Below are 20,785 nucleotides of genomic sequence, written 5' to 3'. Positions count from 1 at the left end.
GGTAAGTTTCCGAGATCTTCCCCACTCCCACCCACCCCCCCCCGAGAGCACCCTGTCCTGTACTGTGTGTGGCAGTAGCCGCGGGTATTCCACCACCTGCCGTCTGGCAAACGCCCTTACCTGTAAGCACCTGAAGGTGTTCCCCGGGGGGGAGCCCGTACTTCTCCTCCAGCTCACCCAAGCTCGCAAACTTCCCGTCCACAAACAGGTCCCCCAACTTTCGTATCCCTGCTCTGTGCCACCCCGAAAACCCTCCACCTGTTCTTCCTGGGGCGGACCAGTGGTTCCCCTGTAATGGGGTCCACGCCGAGGCCCCAACTTCCCCCCTATGCCGCCTCCACTGCCCCCAAAGTTTGAGGGCCGCCACCACCACCGGGCTCGTGGTAGACCTCCTTGGAGGGAGCGGCAGCAGCGCCGTTGCCAGCGCCCCCAGACTCGTACCTACACAGGACGCCGTCTCCAGCCTCTTCCATGCAGCCCCCTCCCCCTCCATCACCCACTTGCGCACCATCGTCGCATTGACGGCCCAGTAGTACCCACAGAGGTTGGGCAGCGCCAGCCCCCCCTATCTCTACTCCGCTCCAGGAACACCCTTCTCACCCTCGGAGTCCCTCGCACCCACACAATCCCCATTATACTCCTGTTAACCCGCCTGAAAAAAGCCTTCGGGATAAACACGGGGAGGCACTGGAACAGGAACGAAAACCTTGGGAGCACCGTCATTTTGATTGACTTCACCCTACCCGCCAAGGACAGCGGCAACGCGTCCCACCTCTTGAACTCCTCCTCCATTTGCTCCACCAGCCTTGTAAAGTTAAGCCTATTCAGGGCCCCCCAGCTCCTGGCCACCTGGACCCCTAAATATCTGAAGCTCCTCTCCGCCCTTTTTAGTGGGAGCTCGCCAATCTCCTTCTCCTGGTCCCCTAGCTGAACTACGAACAGCTCACTCTTCCTCATATTGAGCTTGTACCCCGAAAAGTCCCCGAATTCCCTAAGGGTCCTCATTACCTCTGGCATTCCTCCCACCGGGTCCGCCACATACAGCAGCAGGTCGTCCGCACAAAGCGACACCCTATGCTCCTCCCCACCCAGCACCAACCCCCTCCAGTTCCTCGACTCTCAGTGCCATAGCCAGGGGTTCAATCGCCAGTGCGAAGAGCAGGGGGGACAGGGGACACCCCTGTCTCGTCCCTCGGTGCAACCGAAAGTAATCGGACCTCCTCCTATTTGTGGCCACACTCGCCATCGGGACCTCATTCAACAGCCTAACCCACCTGACAAACCCCTCCCCAAACCCGAACCTCTTCAGCACCTCCCACAGGTACCCCCACTCTACCCTATCGAAGGCTTTCTCAGCGTCCATCGCCACGACTATCTCCGCCTCCCCCTCCCTCGCCGGCATCATGATAACGTTCAAAAGCCTCCGCACATTCGCGTTCAACTGTCTTCGCTTCACAAACCCCGTCTGGTCTTCATGGATGATCTGCGGCACACAATCCTCAATCCTCGTGGTTAAGACTTTCGCCAGCACCTTGGCATCTACATTTAGCAAGGAAATCGGTCTGTAAGACCCACATTGCAGGGAATCCTTGTCCCGCTTCAGGATCAAGGAGATCAGTGCCCGGGACATCGTCGGGGGTAAAGCCCCCCCCTCCCTTGCCTCATTAAAGGTCGTAACTAACAGCGGGCCCAACAGGTCCATATATTTTTTTACAGAACTCGACCGGGAAACCATCCGGCCCCGGTGCCTTCCCCGCCTACATGCTTCCTATCCCTTTGATTAGCTCCTCCAGCCCAATCGGGGACCCCAGTCCCGCCACCAGTCCCTCTTCCACCTTTGGAAACCTCAATTGGTCCAGGAAACTGCCCATCCCTCCCTCCTCCCGTGGGGGCTCGGATCGGTACAATTACTCGTAGAAGTCCCTGAAGACCCCATTGATGCCAACCCCACTCCGCACCACGCTCCCTCCCCTGTCCTTAACTCCCCCGATCTCCCCAGCTGCGTCCCGCTTCCGAAGCTGATGCGCCAGCATCCGGCTTGCCTTTTCCCCATACTCATAGACCGCCCTCTGGGCCTTCCTCCACTGCACCTCCGTTTTCCTGGTGGTCACCTGGTCGAATTCGGCCTGGAGGCTGCGCCTCTTCCTCAACAATCCTTCCTCAGGCTCTTCCACATACCTCCTGTCTACCCTCACCATCTCCTCCCTCAGCCTCTCCCTCTCCCCCCCGCTCCTTATGGGCCCTAATCGAGATCAGCTCTCCCCTCACCACCGCCTTCAGTGCCTCCCATACCATCCCCACTCGGACCTCCCCGTTGTCATTGGTCTCCAAGTACCTCTCTATACTTCCTCGGACCCACTTGCTCACCTCCTCGTCCGCCAACAGCCCCACCTCCAAGCGCCACAGCGGGCACTGGTCCCTCTCCTCACCCATCTCCAAGTCCACCCAATGCGGGGCGTGGTCCGAAATGGCTATTGCCGAATACTCGGTATCCTCTACTCTCGCTATCAGCGCCCTACTCAAAATGAAAAAGTCGATTCGAGAATAAGCCTTATGGACATGTGAGAAGAATGGAAATTCCCTAGCCCCCGGCCTTGCAAATCTCCAAGGGTCCACCCCTCCCATTTGGTGCATAAATCCCCTCAACACTCTAGCTGCCGCCGGCTTCCTACCCGTCCTAGACCTGGAGTGACCCAGTGCCGGATCCAACACCGTGTTAAAGTCTCCCCCCATTATCAGGCCCCCCACTTCTAAGTCTGGGATCCGACCCAACATCCGCCGCATAAAACCCGCATCGTCCCAGTTCAGAGCATACACATTGACCAGTACCACCCTCTCTCCCTGCAACTTACATCTTACCATTATGTACCTACCGCCATTATCTGCCACAATGCTCGACGCCTCGAATGACACCTTCTTTCCCACCAAGATCGCCACCCCTCGATTTTTGGCATCTAGCCCCGATTGAAACACCTGACCTACCCACCCATTCCTCAGTCTTACCTGGTCTGCCACCTTCAGGTGTGTCTCCTGGAACATAACCACATCCGCCTTGAGCCCCTTCAGGTGCGCGAACACGCGGGCCCGCTTAACTGGCCCATTCAGTCCCCTTACATTCCAGGTTATCAGCCGGATCAGGGGGCTACCCGCCCCCCTCCCCCGCCGACTAGCCATGACCCCTCCTCAACCAGCCACGCGCCCGCAACCTACACCCAGCCCGTTCCCCACAGCGGCATACCCCCGTCTCGACCCCCGCCCCCACTCGCTCCAGCTCCTCCTTGACCTTTGCAGCAGCAACTCGATTTCCCCCCATCCACTCCCCCCCCCCCCCCCCCCCCCCCCCTGGCTAGGACCCATCCTAGCTGGTTTACTCCCCCCATTGCACTTCCGCAAGTCAGCTGACTCCTGCTGACCCCGGCCACTCCCGCCTCCCCTTCGACTCCTCCCATTGTGTGGCACACCCTCCTCTCCCGCTCCCCATCCACAGGCTCTCCCTCTCCCCCCTCTGTTCTAAGCGCGGGAAACAATCCTCGCTTCCCCCCCCCCTCGGCCCCGCCCCCCCTAGTCTTCGGCGCAGGAAAAATGCCCGCGCTCTCCACCTACCAGGCCGTGCCACCAACCAAAACAGTGCCCAACCCACCCCATTCACCCTCCCCAACCCGAAAGAGAAAAACACAGAGAAAAAGAAACCCAAAACAATGCAAAGGCGCCCCCCCCGAACCAAAAATAGGCATAACATATCCACCGCAGTCCCCAATCGCCCATCCCGACCCTCAGTCTGTGTCCAGCTTCTTGGCCTGAACAAAGGCCCACGCCTCCTCCGGAGATTCAAAATAATGGTGCCGGTCCTTGTAGGTAACCCACATTCGCGCCGGCGGCAACATGCCAAACTTCACCCCCTTCCTGCGCAGCACCGCCTTCGCTCGATTGTACCCGGCCCTCCTCTTCGCCACCTCCGCACTCCAGTCCTGATATATCCGAACCTCCGCGTTCTCCCACCTGCTGCTCCTCTCCTTCTTAGCCCACCTGAGCACACACTCCCGATCGACGAACCGATGGAACTGCACCAGCACCGCCCGCGGAGGCTCGTTAGCCTTGGGCCTCCTCGCCAACACTCTATGGGCCCCTTCCAGCTCCAGGGGCCCCTGGAAGGACCCTGCTCCCATCAGCGAGTTCAACATGGTGACCATAGGCCCCCACGTCCGGCCCCTCCAGCCCCTCCGGGAGGCCCAGAATCCGCAGATTCTTCCACCTCAACCGATTCTCCATCTCCTCGGACTGCACCTGCCATTTATTGTGGAGCGCCTCGTGCGCCTCCACCTTTACCACCAGGCCTAAGATCTCGTCCTCATTGTCAGAGATCTTTTGTCGAGCCTCTCGGATCGCCACCCCCCTGGGCCGTCTGTGTCTCCAGCAGCTTATCAATAGAAGCCTTCATCGGCTCTAGCAGGTCCGTTTTAATCTTTCTGAGGCAGAGCTGGATACCCTCCTGTTGCTCCTCCGCCCACTGCCTCCACGCTGCCTGGTCTCCGCCCGCCGCCATTTTGTCCTTCTTCCCTCCCTTCTTCTGGTCCACCACCACCTTTTTTGTCGCCCCGCTCCTAGTTAAAGCCATATACTGACGGGGAGCTATTATTAACTCCGGGAAACATCAAAAAAGTGCCATTGGGGGCCCTGAAAAGAGCCCAAAAGTCAGTTTTTGCAGGAGCCGCCGAATGTGCGACTTAGCTCCGCATAGCCGCAACCGAAAGTCTCGAGAGGGAATCCTTTTGGCAGTGTTCGCTTCACTAATCTGCCCCAAAAAGTCTGTGGAAACTCCTGAAAAAGGTCTGAGAGTCCGTTCCAGACGGGAGCTGCCGAATGCGCGACCTACTCCTCCATGGCCGCCACCAGAAGCCTCGTCCCCGCTTCTTCAGTGGCCTTGGTAGATCTTTTCACAGTTGTTCCCTCTGCTGCTAGAATTCACCTTTAATAAAGGCCCTCAAGTCAGCTTGCAGCTTTAAGCTTGCCCTTCCCCCGCCTGCATGCTGGAAGAGGCTCTGTTTATCCTGGAGTTACAGCCAAATCTTTTACTGTTTCTGCCGGGTCTGGTAACCAAGAGACATACCATTCCTGGGGGACACTATCGGGGGAATGTTGCAGTCTTCTTCCCACACCGGGAAATGTCAAACAAATGCCGTGGGGGCCCTGTAAAGAGCCCAAAAGTCCGTTCCAAGCGGGAGCTACCGAACATGCGACCTAGCTCTGCATAGCCCACTCGGAAGTCGGATTCTCCATTCCTGAGACTAAGTGTTGACGCTGGGTAGGATTCGTGGACCATTGAGAGGCTAGCACTGGCACCACATGGAACATAATCGATTCCAATGAGAAAAAGTGCAGGATTCGCTGGGTCTGTGATTGACACTCAAGAGGCTGACAAGCTGCAGCTGCATATACACATTACACTCCCCACACACATTAATCCCAGCCAACAAGATCACACTGGTTGTGCTGGAGCCCGCCCATCCTGCTGATTAGCCAGCTGGGGCCAGAGGGCTCCTTGGTGGGGACACCCATACGACCTGTGGCACTAAGTTCATAGCGGGTAGTCAGTGGTGTGCAGAGCTGCAGCAATGGTGTTCTGTGCCTGTCCACCCCAACTCCACAACCCACCTCCTGGCTACCCCCCGCTACTTCCCCCAACCCTGGCCGAAGCTCCCCGGCCAGTGGGATGACTGTCAGCAAACCATGGCAATGTTGGACACTTTCCATTCTTCTCTCTCTCCCTCAGCAGCCTGTTTCACGTTTTTTTGAAAGCACAACCTCGTTGTCGGGAATTTGCCCCAGTGGAGGCGGAGAATTGCGGAGGCCCCGGTGAATACAGGTCAGGCCAACGAATGATATGCCAACATCGTTTACTGTACATGTGTTCTGGAATGTCGATGCAACAGAGAATTGTGATTTGGAGTGAAATGCCCGCCATGATTTCGGCGTCAAAACCAATTCTCCACCCAATCACGTTTCCCGATTCCAGCATCAGCTATGGAGAATCCTGCTCCATAAATTTAAAGTTAGCAAATAATGTTAGCAAAGATTAATTCAATTAAGAGTATTTTAAGACTAGATAAAATGTGTTGTTAGTCTCATATGAACAACTAAGAACAAAGTAATTTGAAAAGAATATTTGTTTGCAGAAATTACCTAGGGCGTGATTTAACAGAAACACTTCTAAGTGTCATTTTGGGTGGGTTTGTCGGGGTGTTTCCCATTGGCTTTTTCAGTGAGATCCACACCAGCGTTTACTCACACTTAGGGTGTGATCTACTCGCCACATTGCGCCTGAACATTAGCACGCCTGGCGCAAGTGGCCGTAGATGCTGGGAGACCCCGCTCCCGAAATCTACCCAGATTACTACGCCTTGCAAGATTTGATGTGACCTTGAGCGACGTCACAATGTAAACCTGCATATTAGAGCAAGATAGCTAGTCTCACTCTAATATGAAGTTCCCTGAGATAACCAAGGCATTGGTATCTATCTCCTTCACCTTGGAGACCTCGGGTGAGCACTATTCAGTACTGATCCCCACAAGCAGGGATCAGGCGAAGGCACTCGTGGGGGTCTCCAAGGGGTCGGAGGCCCCCAGGTGCTTGCTGTCTGGGCAGGCTGGCACCCTGGTACTGCCAGCCTGGCACCCTGCAGTGCCACCTGGGTGCCATCCTGGCACACTGTAGTGCCACCTGGATGCCAGCTGGCACTGCCAAGGTGCCCAGGTAGCACTGCATCACCAAGTCGTGCACGATGAGGCCATTCGACCATGTCCTAAGCTAACTTTCTTAACAACATAGTTAACAGGGTTACATTTCAATTAGTGATAATTTTAATCACATCCAAGCCAAAACACACTGAATGAAGCAAATTCTTCAAATATATAAATTAATCATTGCAATATGGTGATGGAAGAATTAAAAAGGGCTCCTTGGTGATAATGTTTACAATGAAACTTACATAATCTTTGGCAGATACCCCTTGCAAGAAGAAATAAAATTATACCCAGCAATAAAAATATATGAAGCAAGGATTTTCGCAAAAAAGGTTACTAAAATTACGAGTTCTATTGTGTAGAGAAGTCAGACACCTGTGTCACTATCTATCCCATTAAGTAACAATGTTAAGCACTAGATAAAATGCGTTGTTAACAAATTTAACAAAACTTTAAAAGAATGTACTGCTACATGTTGGTGCAATTTCGAACAGCACAATTAATATTTCATTAATTTTATGCAAATAGCAATTTTACAAACACCAGTGTTTATTGGGTGAGATTATTGCCAAGGAAAATACTGGTGAAAGTCAAATTACTATTGGCAATGGTTGCAAATGGAAAAATTGAAATTGAAATGGATAATTCAAAAAATCTCTTAACCAAATAAAAAGTGAAGTTGTTTGCTTTAAAACATTGAGGCATGTTTGTATGATATTTCTGAATCTTTGCTTTCATTTGCACCATTTCTAGTAGAATCAATTTTAAACAACAGTTATGCAGAAGTATCTACTGGTACCTTAAAAAAATAAACAATATACATTAATCTTTACTTTCTGAACGTTTATAAAATCATACGCACTACAAAGTGAATAATAAAAATGCCAGAGTATCCAGGTTAATGATAAAACATGCGGCATTCATTGTGGCTGCACTTATTTCATTTTTAAAATATTTTTGGATTGATGGAGGGGGTGATATTCGTGCTGGGGAATGAAATCAACCCACATTTTAGGCAATGACTGTCAGCATTAAGTAATCCCAGATTAGTGAAATAGAGTACCAGTCACTCTACTCTGCCCCAAACCGCCTAAGAGCATTTGCTGATACAGGATTTTACCCACAGCTGCCGCACAAGGAATTTTGTAAACTCTGAAGTGTCGTTTAGTGCCCAATTAGGGACAACATGCCGATAACGAACTAGACCGAGACTGCAAACCCATTTCACACAGGACTCTTGCAGACATTCACCAGGGAATTTCTATAGTTACTCAACTGATGAAGGGATATACTCCCAAAACATCAGTCTGTCTTTTCCCTTTATGGACAATAATTGACCTGATGTGCATATACCAGCTTATCTTTTTATTCCACATGAACAGATAGTTTTACATTATGCATGACATGTTAAATTTGGTGATTTAATATTTGTTTGCAGCATTTTACAGTTTGGCCCTTTTATAATTGTATTTCAAATACACAGTTCTCCCCATGAGCTGAAACAATCGCAATATTGCAAATTTATACAACGTGAGAGACCGGCTCTTATGCTTAAAAATGAACAAGAAACTGCTTCGAGTTAACTGCTGTTCAGCGCATGCACTTTACAAAATTAGCTGAATGATTACATAGAATACTGGAAACAAAAGCACCACACACAGTAATAGAAACAAAATGTTACAGGGTTTTAACTAAATTATGTGGTGAAATGGTCTAGTACTATGTTGTGAAACATTTTATTGATTGCAAATGCATTCATTCCAAATATATTTTGTGACTAAAATATCTTCTGGTACTGTGCTCTTAAGTGATTTTCCATCTGCACATTGGATGCTGCATAGTAATTTTAAGACCCATGTTTCGGTGAAAATATACTATTAAGTCATATTTCCGGTGATAGCCATCTATATTGTTTGCATTTCAAAATGGAACTTTGAAAAAAATTAATTACAGAACTGATATGTTAAAAATGCCGTTGTAGGTATGTGTAAATATGATCCACTGAAGTAACAGGGCCCATTGGGCTGGACAATGAGGACTTCTTGTGGTATTCTTTGAAATTACAATATTCAAATATTCAATATTCAAAAAAATCCCCTTTGGATTTCGGCGGCAGCGGTGCGCAGGGGCCTTCTTGGAGGTGAGTAGTGAGTTTAAAAACCTTACCTTTACAGGAGCAGCCCTTTGGATTTCGGCGGCAGCGGTGCGCAGGGGCCTTCTGGGAGGTGAGTAGTTAGTTTAAAAGCTCTTACCTTTACAGGAGCAGCCCTTTGGATTTCGGCGGCAGCGGTGCGCAGGGGCCTTCTTGGAGGTGAGTAGTGAGTTTAAAAACCTTACCTTTACAGGAGCAGCCCTTTGGATTTCGGCGGCAGCGGTGCGCAGGGGCCTTCTTGGAGGTGAGTAGTGAGTTTAAAAACCTTACCTTTACAGGAGCAGCCCTTTGGATTTCGGCGGCAGCGGTGCGCAGGGGCCTTCTTGGAGGTGAGTAGTGAGTTTAAAAACCTTACCTTTACAGGAGCAGCCCTTTGGATTTCGGCGGCAGCGGTGCGCAGGGGCCTTCTTGGAGGTGAGTAGTGAGTTTAAAAACCTTACCTTTACAGGAGCAGCCCTTTGGATTTCGGCGGCAGCGGTGCGCAGGGGCCTTCTGGGAGGTGAGTAGTTAGTTTAAAAGCTCTTACCTTTACAGGAGCAGCCCTTTGGATTTCGGCGGGAACCGGAAGTTCGACCTCTGGCAAGTCCCCCCCCCCCCCCAATAAATTCTGGTGGAGAGGAAACCCGAGACACTACACGTGTAGTGTCTCCCACCCACCCTCCTCTAACCTAATAATAAGACCCATTGGTGTAAGGTAAGTGCCATATTATATTATTACATTATTAGCATTGTGCAGGCCAAGGATTGGAGGTGGAGGAGCAGTCTCTGTCAGCGAGAGAACCTGAGAACATCTCAGAAGGTAAGCAAGTGATTTTTACTTTTATACCTTTTTTTCAAATTGTGTGTGTCGGGGGGAAACTGAAGTGACATCACAGAAAAGCTGTGACCTGAGTGGCTGGTTGGGATTCTAACCTAAATTTTTTTGAGTATTTGGGAACTAATTAAACATAATAACTTAATTATAATTTAGAGGATATCTAAGCCAGAGATCGGAGGATATTATAGTTAGCTATCGCATTTCTATTAGAAATCTAGTGCTAGGAAACAGATAGTTGACAGTAACTTTGTAATTTAAAAAAAGTATTTATAAAAAAAAAAAAGACAAATTTTAATTTTAATTAATTGATGCAATGTCAGTTAGAGGGGTGCTGTGCTCTGACTGTGAGAGGTGGCAGGTCCGGGAGGCTTCCAGCGTCCCGGATGGCTTCATCTGCAGAAAGTGCACACAACTGCAGCTCCTCACAGACCGCATGGTTCGGTTGGAGCAGCAATTGGATGCACTTAGGAGCATGCAGGTGGCGGAAAGCGTCATAGATCGCAGTTATGTAAGTGTGGTCACACCCAAGGTGCAGGCAGAGAAATGGGTGACCACCAGAAAGGGCAGGCAGTCAGTGCAGGAATCCCCTGTGGTTGTCCCCCTCTCGAACAGATATACCCCTTTGGATACTGTCGGGGGGGATAGCCTATCAGGGGAAAACAGCAGCAGCCAGAGCAGTGGCACCACGGCTGGCTCTGATGTTCAGAAGGGAGGGTCAAAGCGCAGAAGAGTAATAGTTATAGGGGACTCTATAGTCAGGGGAACAGATAGGCGCTTCTGTGGACGTGAAAGAGACTCCAGGATGGTATGTTGCCTCCCTGGTGCCAGGGTCCAGGATGTCTCCGAACGGGTAGAGGGAATCCTGAAGGGGGAGGGCAAACAGGTAGAGGTCGTTGTACATATTGGTACTAACGACATAGGCAGGAAGGGGCATGAGGTCCTGCAGCAGGAGTTCAGGGAGCTAGGCAGAAAGTTAAAAGACAGGACCTCGAGGGTTGTAATCTCGGGATTACTCCCTGTGCCACGTGCCAGTGAGGCTAGAAATAGGAAGATAGAGCAGACAAACACGTGGCTAAACAGCTGGTGTAGGAGGGAGGGTTTCTGTTATCTGGACCACTGGGAGCTCTTCCGGGGCAGGTGTGACCTGTATAAGATGGACGGGTTGCATCTAAACCGGAGAGGCATAAATATCCTGGCCGCGAGATTTGCTAGTGTCACACGGGAGGGTTTAAACTAGTATGGCAGGGGGGTGGGCACGGGAGCAATAGGTCAGAAGGTGAGAGCGTTGAGGGAGAACTAGGGAATAGGGACAGTGTGGCTCTGAGGCAGAGCAGACTGGGAGAAGTTGCTGAACACAGCGGGTCTGGTGGCCTGAAGTGCATATGTTTTAATGCAAGGAGCATTACGGGTAAGGCAGATGAACTTAGAGCTTGGATTACTACTTGGAACTATGATGTTGTTGCCATTACAGAGACGTGGTTGAGGGAAGGGCAGGATTGGCAGCTAAACGTTCCAGGATTTAGATGTTTCAGGCGGGATAGAGGGGGATGTAAAAGGGGAGGCGGAGTTGCGCTACTTGTTCAGGAGAGTATCACAGCTATACAGCGAAAGGACACCTCAGAGGGCAGTGAGGCTATATGGGTAGAGATCAGGAATAAGAAGGGTGCAGTCACAATGTTGGGGGTATACTACAGGCCTCCCAACAGCCAGCGGGAGATAGAGGAGCAGATAGGTAGACAGATTTTGGAAAAGAGTAAAAACAACAGGGTTGTGGTGATGGGAGACTTCAACTTCCCCAATATTGACTGGGACTCACTTAGTGCCAGGGGCTTAGACGGGGCAGAGTTTGTAAGGAGCATCCAGGAGGGCTTCTTAAAACAATATGTAAACAGTCCAACTAGGGAAGAGGCGGTACTGGACCTGGTATTGGGGAATGAGCCCGGCCAGGTGGTAGATGTTTCAGTAGGGGAGCATTTCGGTAACAGTGACCACAATTCAGTAAGTTTTAAAGTACTGGTGGACAAGGATAAGAGTGGTCCGAGGATGAATGTGCTAAATTGGGGGAAGGCTAATTATAACAATATTAGGCGGGAACTGAAGAACATAGATTGGGGGCGGATGTTTGAGGGCAAATCAACATCTGACATGTGGGAGGCTTTCAAGTGTCAGTTGATAGGAATACAGGACAGGCATGTTCCTGTGAGGAAGAAAGATAAATACGGCAATTTTCGGGAACCTTGGATGACGAATGATATTGTAGGCCTCGTCAAAAAGAAAAAGGAGGCATTTGTCAGGGCTAAAAGGCTGGGAACAGACGAAGCCTGTGTGGCATATAAGGAAAGTAGGAAGGAACTTAAGCAGGGAGTCAGGAGGGCTAGAAGGGGTCATGAAAAGTCATTGGCAAATAGGGTTAAGGAAAATCCCAAGGCTTTTTACACTTACATAAAAAGCAAGAGGGTAGCCAGGGAAAGGGTTGGCCCACTGAAGAATAGGCAAGGGAATCTATGTGTGGAGCCAGAGGAAATGGGCGAGGTACTAAATGAATACTTTGCATCAGTATTCACCAAAGAGAAGGAATTGGTAGATGTTGAGTCTGGAGAAGGGGGTGTAGATAGCCTGGGTCACATTGTGATCCAAAAAGACGAGGTGTTGGGTGTCTTAAAAAATATTAAGGTAGATAAGTCCCCAGGGCCGGATGGGATCTACCCCAGAATACTGAAGGAGGCTGGAGAGGAAATTGCTGAGGCCTTGACAGAAATCTTTGGATCCTCGCTGTCTTCAGGGGATGTCCCGGAGGACTGGAGAATAGCCAATGTTGTTCCTCTGTTTAAGAAGGGTGGCAGGGATAATCCCGGGAACTACAGGCCGGTGAGCCTTACTTCAGTGGTAGGGAAATTACTGGAGAGAATTCTTCGAGACAGGATCTACTCCCATTTGGAAGCAAATGGACGTATTAGTGAGAGGCAGCACGGTTTTGTGAAGGGGAGGTCGTGTCTCACTAACTTGATAGAGTTTTTCGAGGAAGTCACTAGGATGATTGATGCAGGTAGGGCAGTAGATGTTGTCTATATGGACTTCAGTAAGGCCTTTGACAAGGTCCCTCATGGTAGACTAGTACAAAAGGTGAAGTCACACGGGATCAGGGGTGAACTGGCAAGGTGGATACAGAACTGGCTAGGCCATAGAAGGCAGAGGGTAGCAATGGAGGTATGCTTTTCTAATTGGAGGGCTGTGACCAGTGGTGTTCCACAGGGATCAGTGCTGGGACCTTTGCTCTTTGTAGTATATATAAATGATTTGGAGGAAAATGTAACTGGTCTGATTAGTAAGTTTGCAGATGACACAAAGGTTGGTGGAATTGCGGATAGCGATGAGGACTGTCTGAGGATACAGCAGGATTTAGATTGTCTGGAGACTTGGGCGGAGAGATGGCAGATGGAGTTTAACCTGGACAAATGTGAGGTAATGCATTTTGGAAGGGCTAATGCAGGTAGGGAATATACAGTGAATGGTAGAACCCTCAAGAGTATTGAAAGTCAAAGAGATCTAGGAGTACAGGTCCACAGGTCATTGAAAGGGGCTACACAGGTGGAGAAGGTAGTCAAGAAGGCATACGGCATGCTTGCCTTCATTGGCCGGGGCATTGAGTATAAGAATTGGCAAGTCATGTTGCAGCTGTATAGAACCTTAGTTAGGCCACACTTGGAGTATAGTGTTCAATTCTGGTCGCCACACTACCAGAAGGATGTGGAGGCTTTAGAGAGGGTGCAGAAGAGATTTACCAGAATGTTGCCTGGTATGGAGGGCATAAGCTATGAGGAGCGATTGAATAAACTCGGTTTGTTCTCACTGGAACGAAGGAGGTTGAGGGGCGACCTGATAGAGGTATACAAAATTATGAGGGGCATAGACAGAGTGGATAGTCAGAGGCTTTTCCCCAGGGTAGAGGGGTCAATTACTAGGGGGCATAGGTTTAAGGTGAGAGGGGCAAAGTTTAGAGTAGATGTACGAGGCAAGTTTTTTACGCAGAGGGTAGTGGGTGCCTGGAACTCACTACCGGAGGAGGTAGTGGAGGCAGGGACGATAGGGACATTTAAGGGGCATCTTGACAAATATATGAATAGGATGGGAATAGAAGGATACGGACCCAGGAAGTGTAGAAGATTGTAGTTTAGTCGGGCAGTATGGTCGGCACGGGCTTGGAGGGCCGAAGGGCCTGTTCCTGTGCTGTACATTTCTTTGTTCTTTGTTCTTTTGTTCAAAGTGTGTAATTAAGTACTAGAGTTGAAAAATTGCAATAGGAGGTAAAGGACAATAGACAGTTTCAATTTTGTACTGAAGTTCAATGAGGTTTACTCTGTTACTGTGGAACAACTTGCAACAGAAGTACAAATTTGGGATACAAAAATCTTGGGTGGCCCAAGAATTCTCCACCCCGTGCCACATTTCCATTTCACCTCGAAGGCGGAATGCTCCGTTACGCCGGCCGATCAATGGGGTTTCCCATTGTGGGGCAACCCCACGCCGTTTGGAAACCCTCGGGATGCCGGCAAAACGGAGCATCCTGCCGGCAGAGAATCCAGCCCATAGTATTTACAAATAGGTTTTTGCAATATTTTGGAGAAATATGGATCAAGATTTTTAACATAGTCAAGGCATACTTGACAACATACAAAATTAAAAGCTTACTGTAAACTATCATTTTAAGAAGCAACTCTAAATTCATCTCTGTACACCTTTATTAAAACAGGATTTCATTTACAGGGCATTTTAAATAATACAGTTGAGAATGCAAGTAAATAGCGCAATAGACAAGACTGGGCAATGTCAATTATTGGTTAGTGATTCCTCAGTGTTAGCAAGAATACAGAACTGTAAATATTTACTGAAACTAATTCAACACAAACCTTAGTTATCTATACATATAGTAACTAACAAAATAAATGCATTTTATATTTGCCTAAATTTTCATCATGATTCAAAATTTTAACAGTCAACTAAAATAGTTTTAATTGTGTATTTTGCACAAAATTCTGTGGTATTGGCTCAGCACGAGTTATCATTGCTCATAATAAAACGTGATGTGATTCAACTGTATTTTAATTCTAGACTGAATTATAAAAGTCAATGAAGTACTTGCACTTTCCTTGTAAAGTGCAATCAAGCTTTTCTTCATGGATGAAAGTTATGTCAGCTAAATTGTCAAAAACTATCATTTAATAGCCAGGTCTCATTAATAAATGTACCAATGCACACACTAGATGGCATTTATTTTTTGCGATGATACTGGCATGATGAATACATTCATTTAAAATACCTATACATACATCTGAGAGGGGGGTCAGGTATGTAAAACATTTTTTTAATGCAAATCCTTTACACTTCGACAATACATAATAGTCTACTCATCCAAAATGTTAAATTCAGCATACCTGAATGATAAAAGCAACTGACAAATAATGCAGGAATAAATAAACCATCTACCATATTTTAAATAAGTTTATGAACTGTTTACAAAATAGTACAATATATTTTTGAAGGAGAAAATAACTAATCACTAGAAAGGTAAAATGTATTTGAAAGAAAATTCCTGAGTAGATATTTCATAAACCACGTACAAATGGTGTCTGCAAAGTTATTCATCTCCTTCTTCAAAAAGGAATATTTAGATGCCCGTATTGCTTTCCCTCCAACTTTGTCACATTTGAGATGGCTTTGAAGCACTACTGTTGTGTACCCTGGAAGAAATCTTTCCATCAGCACTCAGTTTCATTTTTCACAAATTAAAAGAATTAATTTTATATTATGTAAAGATACATATATTGTACTTTGCTTGGAACATTTATCACACAATTCTGTTATTCACCAATTGTTATTAACTTGAGTAATAATATAATAATGGTTTTCAATTATATGTATGCATTCCACTTACATTATCATTTAATGTCGAATTTTTAAAAAACTTTTAAATGTTTTTCTACATAGCCAAAATCCAATACTCAAAGCAAAAAGCTATTATTTGAATGCAAAATCCAAGAAGAACCATTTTGCTGAAGTGAAAATATTGACATACAACATTTACTAGATATTATTCTGTAAGAAGACAAAAATATTGATGTGGCTTTTGGAATTGAAAGTATAATTTCTGTATCTCATTTTAATAATGCTATTAATTTAGAAAATAAAGCAATCGTTTTTCTATTTAAAAGACATTTATTATTCAAATGAAAAATGCTCAACATTTCAAATTAAAAATTAATTGCTTCTCAGACTTTTGTTGATACCTATTGTTGATTTTTTTTTCTAAGGTGCACTGAATGGCAATTCAATGACATTTTTATTTTTAAAAAATAAATTTAGATTACCCAATTTTTTTTTTTTTGAATTAAGGAGCAATTTAGCATGGCCAATCCACCTTCACTGCACATCTTTGGGTTGTGGGGGTAAGAACCACACAGACATGGGGAGAATGCGCAAACTCCACACGGACAATGACCTGGCGCTGGGATCGAACCTGGGTCCTCAGTGCCGTGAGGCAACAGTACTAACCACTGCACCACCATGCTGACATTTTTCAATGCATTTACATTTAATTATTCTGCTGATACCTAATTACTGGATACACAGAGCAAAGCCTCAGACTGCTAAGAGGGTTCTGGTGGACAGGACAATGTCCATTTACAGAATAGAAATGTGGAACCTGTATCCTATAAAATACATTAATTATGAAGCAATTCTAAATATAAAATTCAAACAAAAATTAACAGCATACCTGCTATCTTGATCATGGATTTGCATTAACGTTCGCATATTGCGGGAACTATCCCTCTGCTGCTGCATAAAAGAAGGTTGATAGGTTCCACCACTTCTCATCTGTCTACAAATAATGTCTGGTTGGAAGCTGCGAGGATTAGATAGGTTCCCTCCCAAATGCTTGTACTTCTTATCTGCAACATTGTTTACACGATTGTAAAAAAGTTGACATCTGTTCAATGTAAATTACTTTAAGTAAGATATCGAAGGTTTGTAAGTCTGAATTTTGTATCTTGAAATACTTCACACAACATGCTTCGTTATCAAATTTGTTCTGATGGCAATCATCATCGTCATCATTTTTTTTCACTGTTTTTTGATTTCACAATGTGTATGCCCAGAAAATGTATGCTGGTTTCCATACTTCATTATTGTAAAATTGGGCCACGGACCTGTGCAGAAAGCATTTATCCAGTTTTCCACCATTTCTCCAGTTTTCCACCGCAAACTGTACTAAATGAGAATTAGCTAGTCATTCAATACATTTGCTAAGTCGTAGCCACCCAATTCTAATATATATTGTATAAATAAATGGGCCCCAAGGGATGTTCATTGTTGTAATTTTCTGTTTAAATTCATAATGCATTCAGGTTAAATTAAAAAAAAAGCTTGCAATTGTTGCCTGAAAACAGTTCAGGCTCGTGGACACATGCTGCTTCCGGTGGATGTGTTTCCTGTGGGGGGAGGGGTGGGCACGTAAAATAGGGTGCATGTTCATCCCACCACCATCCCTGACCTTTCCTCTCTCATAATAGAGGAGTGCGGGCCTGCGCTGAAATCGGCAGCCTCTCTGTCACATTTAAATTAATAATTAAAGGTAAACGAGACTTGTTATCAAGCCAATTGACCCTGATAATACGCTGCCCACACAGTAAAATGTTTAGTGTGGGCAGCAGGACAAGAGTGGAAGCCCAATATTTTTAAATTTCAGAGGAGGGAAGGAAGAGGAGCATCACTCTTTGGGAGCTGTCCTTTGCTGATCATGCAGCAGCCCCCCTTAGGATCACCCCTTTCACTATTCTTTAACCCCAGCAATATCTTCACAGATACATAAACTAATGAAAAGTTACTGCCAGCTTGACACTTAGGACTGGCACAGTTGCAAACAATTTTCTTCCAGTGAACATCTGAGTTTTCACTTGTTGCTTCTCCCCCTCCTCGTATTTCTCCCTGAGACACCAAACACTGCACTCCAAATTCATTGTTTCCTCAACTACAGAGCAAACGGAATGAGTTCCCTAAACTCAGTCTTCCAGTCCCACGTCTGCGAAACCGACTGTGTCCTGTAACTAATTATTCAGTTAACTATTTCCACCAATTACCTTATAGTTTATCTTCTCAGTGAATTCAAAATTACTGTCCTCTCTCTCTGGCACACACCAAACTCTTGGAACACCCCCTCTCTCAACTCTTAGCTCCTGTTTCTATGTTCCTGGATCTCTGTTGCTAAGCAACAATAAAGCTGTTTCCACTTTTTGTTTTGTTTCCAAACTACTCAACCCCCAACCCCCTTTTAACCCATCACTTTTACTTCAAGGGTTGTAAAATCACATTAAAATGTATATATACAAACAAATCCAAAAGACTTTGAAGCTTTTAATCACATCCCAGACTTTCAGGCAGCAAGGTTCTTAAATAAAACTGTTATGACTGGGATGGGAAGAGTGTACAGTTTCTCTCTAGCACCACTACTCCATCGGTCGCACAGTAAGGTAATATTCAATTCGCTCACTAAATTGGTTAATTGGTTGTCTCCTCTACTGCTAGACCAAAATAAAAGTGACTTTAATCAGGCTACTTTCAATAAACTCAGAATAATTGATTCATTATGAAACAAAATTTATTTTTTAAAACAAGTTGTGTCTTACCATCAAGTTCACCCAAACTTCCCCCAAGCCAGAAGAGAGAAGCAATCTCTCTTCACAGTTTGCTCTCAAGCCGCACACAGAGTTAAAAAAAAGTTCAGCCAAACTTCCCCGAGGCCAGGTATTGTTCAGCCAATCTACAGGAACCCACAACTTTGCAATTAAAACTCAAGTAAACAAAATAACTCTTGTTATCCCAGGTGTCTTTGCTGGCCATTTAGCATAAGTAATTCTTGGAAAAAGCAGCTTGGTCACAGACCAAAGTGAACTTGTAACCTTTTAAAAAACAAACTTAGGACTGTGCCCAAATAATTCAATGTCCTTCCAATTTCTTTAAAAAGTTCCAGGAGATATGGGGCAAAATCGTACCATAATTTTTCAAAATGTCAGGCTCAGACAGAAAACAGATGTGCAGCTCTCCAGCTACACAGAACAGTTTTCATTCCAGATCCTGAGCCTCTCTGAGTAAAAGATAATCAGTGGGCAGGGTTTACACCATCAGTCTGGCAGGGCGGGGCCTGATAGAGCCGGCACACATGGATCCAGATGCTGTTTTTAAAGCTGGTGCCCCGATCAGAACTGAAGATGAGTGGGTGGCACGGTGGTGCAGTGGTTAGCACTGCTGTCTACGCCGCTGAGGACCCAGGTTCAATCCTGGTTGGGCGGGTCACTGTCTGTGTGGAGTTTGCACATTCTCCCTGTGTCTGTGTGGGTTTTACCCCCATAACCCAAAGATGTGCAGGATAGATGGATTGGCCATGCTAAATTGCCCCTTAATTGGAAAGATAATTAATGTGTACTCCAAATTAAAAAAAATAAGAAATAAAGATGAACTGCAACCCCTCACCATGGATATATCGCCACCCCTGCCCCAGCACAATCATCGGAGGCTCTTTCCCCCACCTCCGCCGAAGTATTATCGACATTCCCTACCTCACTACCCGCTAGCCCCCATGCCTGCAGGTTCCTCCCTCATTGCCCACTCAAATTCCCCCCCTCAATTGCCTTGCACATAAAGGGAACCCACACATGTGGCTCCCCAGTGGGCTCAACCCGGCAAAAGGTTGGTGGCATTGTGCCAACCTGGTTGTGCCAACTGGTGTTATGGAGCGGTGGCGGGGCATTGCCTGGGCATGTCCTTACTCCCCCCCCCCCCCCCCCCCCCGGAGTCTCTACTCACCATAATGCCCCTGGTGAGTTCCTTTGATTGGTTCATGTCTTCAAATAGCTGTTGTAAACCTCGCTGGCGTGACGTCAAGTCAGCGAAGTTTGAATATTCAGTAAGGGGAGATCATGTGGTGGGGGGCTGGGTAATTACATTGAAATGTATTCAAAACATTAAATGAGGTTTTGTCCATGTCACTGTGATCACTCAGGAGAGAATCACGGGCTGGATTCTCCAAAAATGGGGCTATGTCTGCACGCCAGCGTAAAAACGCTGGCATTTCACTCCCCAGTTTCCTGCAAAAAAGAAAGAGCTATTCACTTACCTGCAGGGAGCAAGCAGGGACCCGGGGAGCTTCACGCAGCTTTGGCTGCAGACACGGGCCCTCGCACTTCTGGTTCTGAGTCCGCGCATGCGCACAGCGGCGGCCTCCAGCGGCTGCGCCAAGCGCCGTGGCGGACCCAGACCGCGGAACATCACCAAAAAACATGGTCCCCCTGATCGACCCCGCGCCCCTGCATCATACTGGCCTGATCGCTGCCCCGGCCGCCCATAAGGCCCTCTCCCTGTGGATCTCCCCCCGCCCTCACCAGGGCGGTCGCGGACTGAGTCCGCAACTGCTGCGCGAGAGTCCCGTCTGGCCATACGTGGTTAGAACCACGCCATCGGGAAGTCGGCCGGTCGAGATTGGAGTATCGCTGGGAGGGCCTCTGGCAATGGCCTCCCAGCCATGATTGACGGACGAGCGATTCTCCGGAGCGGCGCCGGTTGCGATCAGGACGGGAACGTCAATTCTCCGCCCCCTGCCAAACACGATTTCGGCGCGGGGCTGCGGAGAATCCAGCCCCACGTTTGCCACTCTCTCCAGATTTTCTGCCTGCGTCCACGATCCCGTGCGCAGCTAACGCAGGCTCACATTTTCTGCGCGGATTCCTAACATGTCTCCACCCTCAAGGAATGAAACACCATTTTCAAATGTAAAGTGTACAGGAAAGCATGTACAACATAGAAAAAAAATCAATTGTGCACTCACCTATTCTCTTCACTCCTTGTACAGAACCCAGACAGCTTTCTCTGATATTCTTGATTTTCAGATAATTGTATGAAAATTACAATTTTAATAACACATCGGGTGACACAGTGCGAGAATTCAGAATGTCCAGTTCAACTAACAAGCACGTCTTTCGGGACTTGTGGGAGGAAACCGGAGCACCCGGAGGAAACCCACGCAT

The 20,785-nt window shown here is 47.3% G+C and overlaps 1 protein-coding gene across 6 annotated transcripts in view; it reads right to left on the bottom strand.

Annotated features, from left to right (window-relative positions):
• lrrc9 (leucine rich repeat containing 9) overlaps positions 1 to 20,785 on the bottom strand; it is a 389,985-nt gene that overhangs the window by 34,951 nt on the left and 334,249 nt on the right. For 4 of the 6 annotated variants that reach the window (XM_072491694.1, XM_072491713.1, XM_072491705.1 and 1 more), the window contains exon 32: positions 16,483 to 16,657. In XM_072491694.1, the coding sequence (XP_072347795.1) occupies positions 16,483 to 16,657 (175 nt within the window). Of the gene's footprint in view, positions 1 to 14,431; positions 15,449 to 16,482; positions 16,658 to 20,785 lie in introns of those variants that run through there. The other 2 variants (XM_072491729.1, XR_011938366.1) reach the window with 2 other exon arrangements.

This window comes from Scyliorhinus torazame, chromosome 2 (genome assembly GCF_047496885.1).
Source record: "Scyliorhinus torazame isolate Kashiwa2021f chromosome 2, sScyTor2.1, whole genome shotgun sequence".
Classification (NCBI taxonomy): domain Eukaryota; kingdom Metazoa; phylum Chordata; class Chondrichthyes; order Carcharhiniformes; family Scyliorhinidae; genus Scyliorhinus; species Scyliorhinus torazame.
The sequence above is the reverse complement of the archived record's forward strand: the minus strand, read 5'-3'. Positions and strand labels throughout refer to the sequence as shown.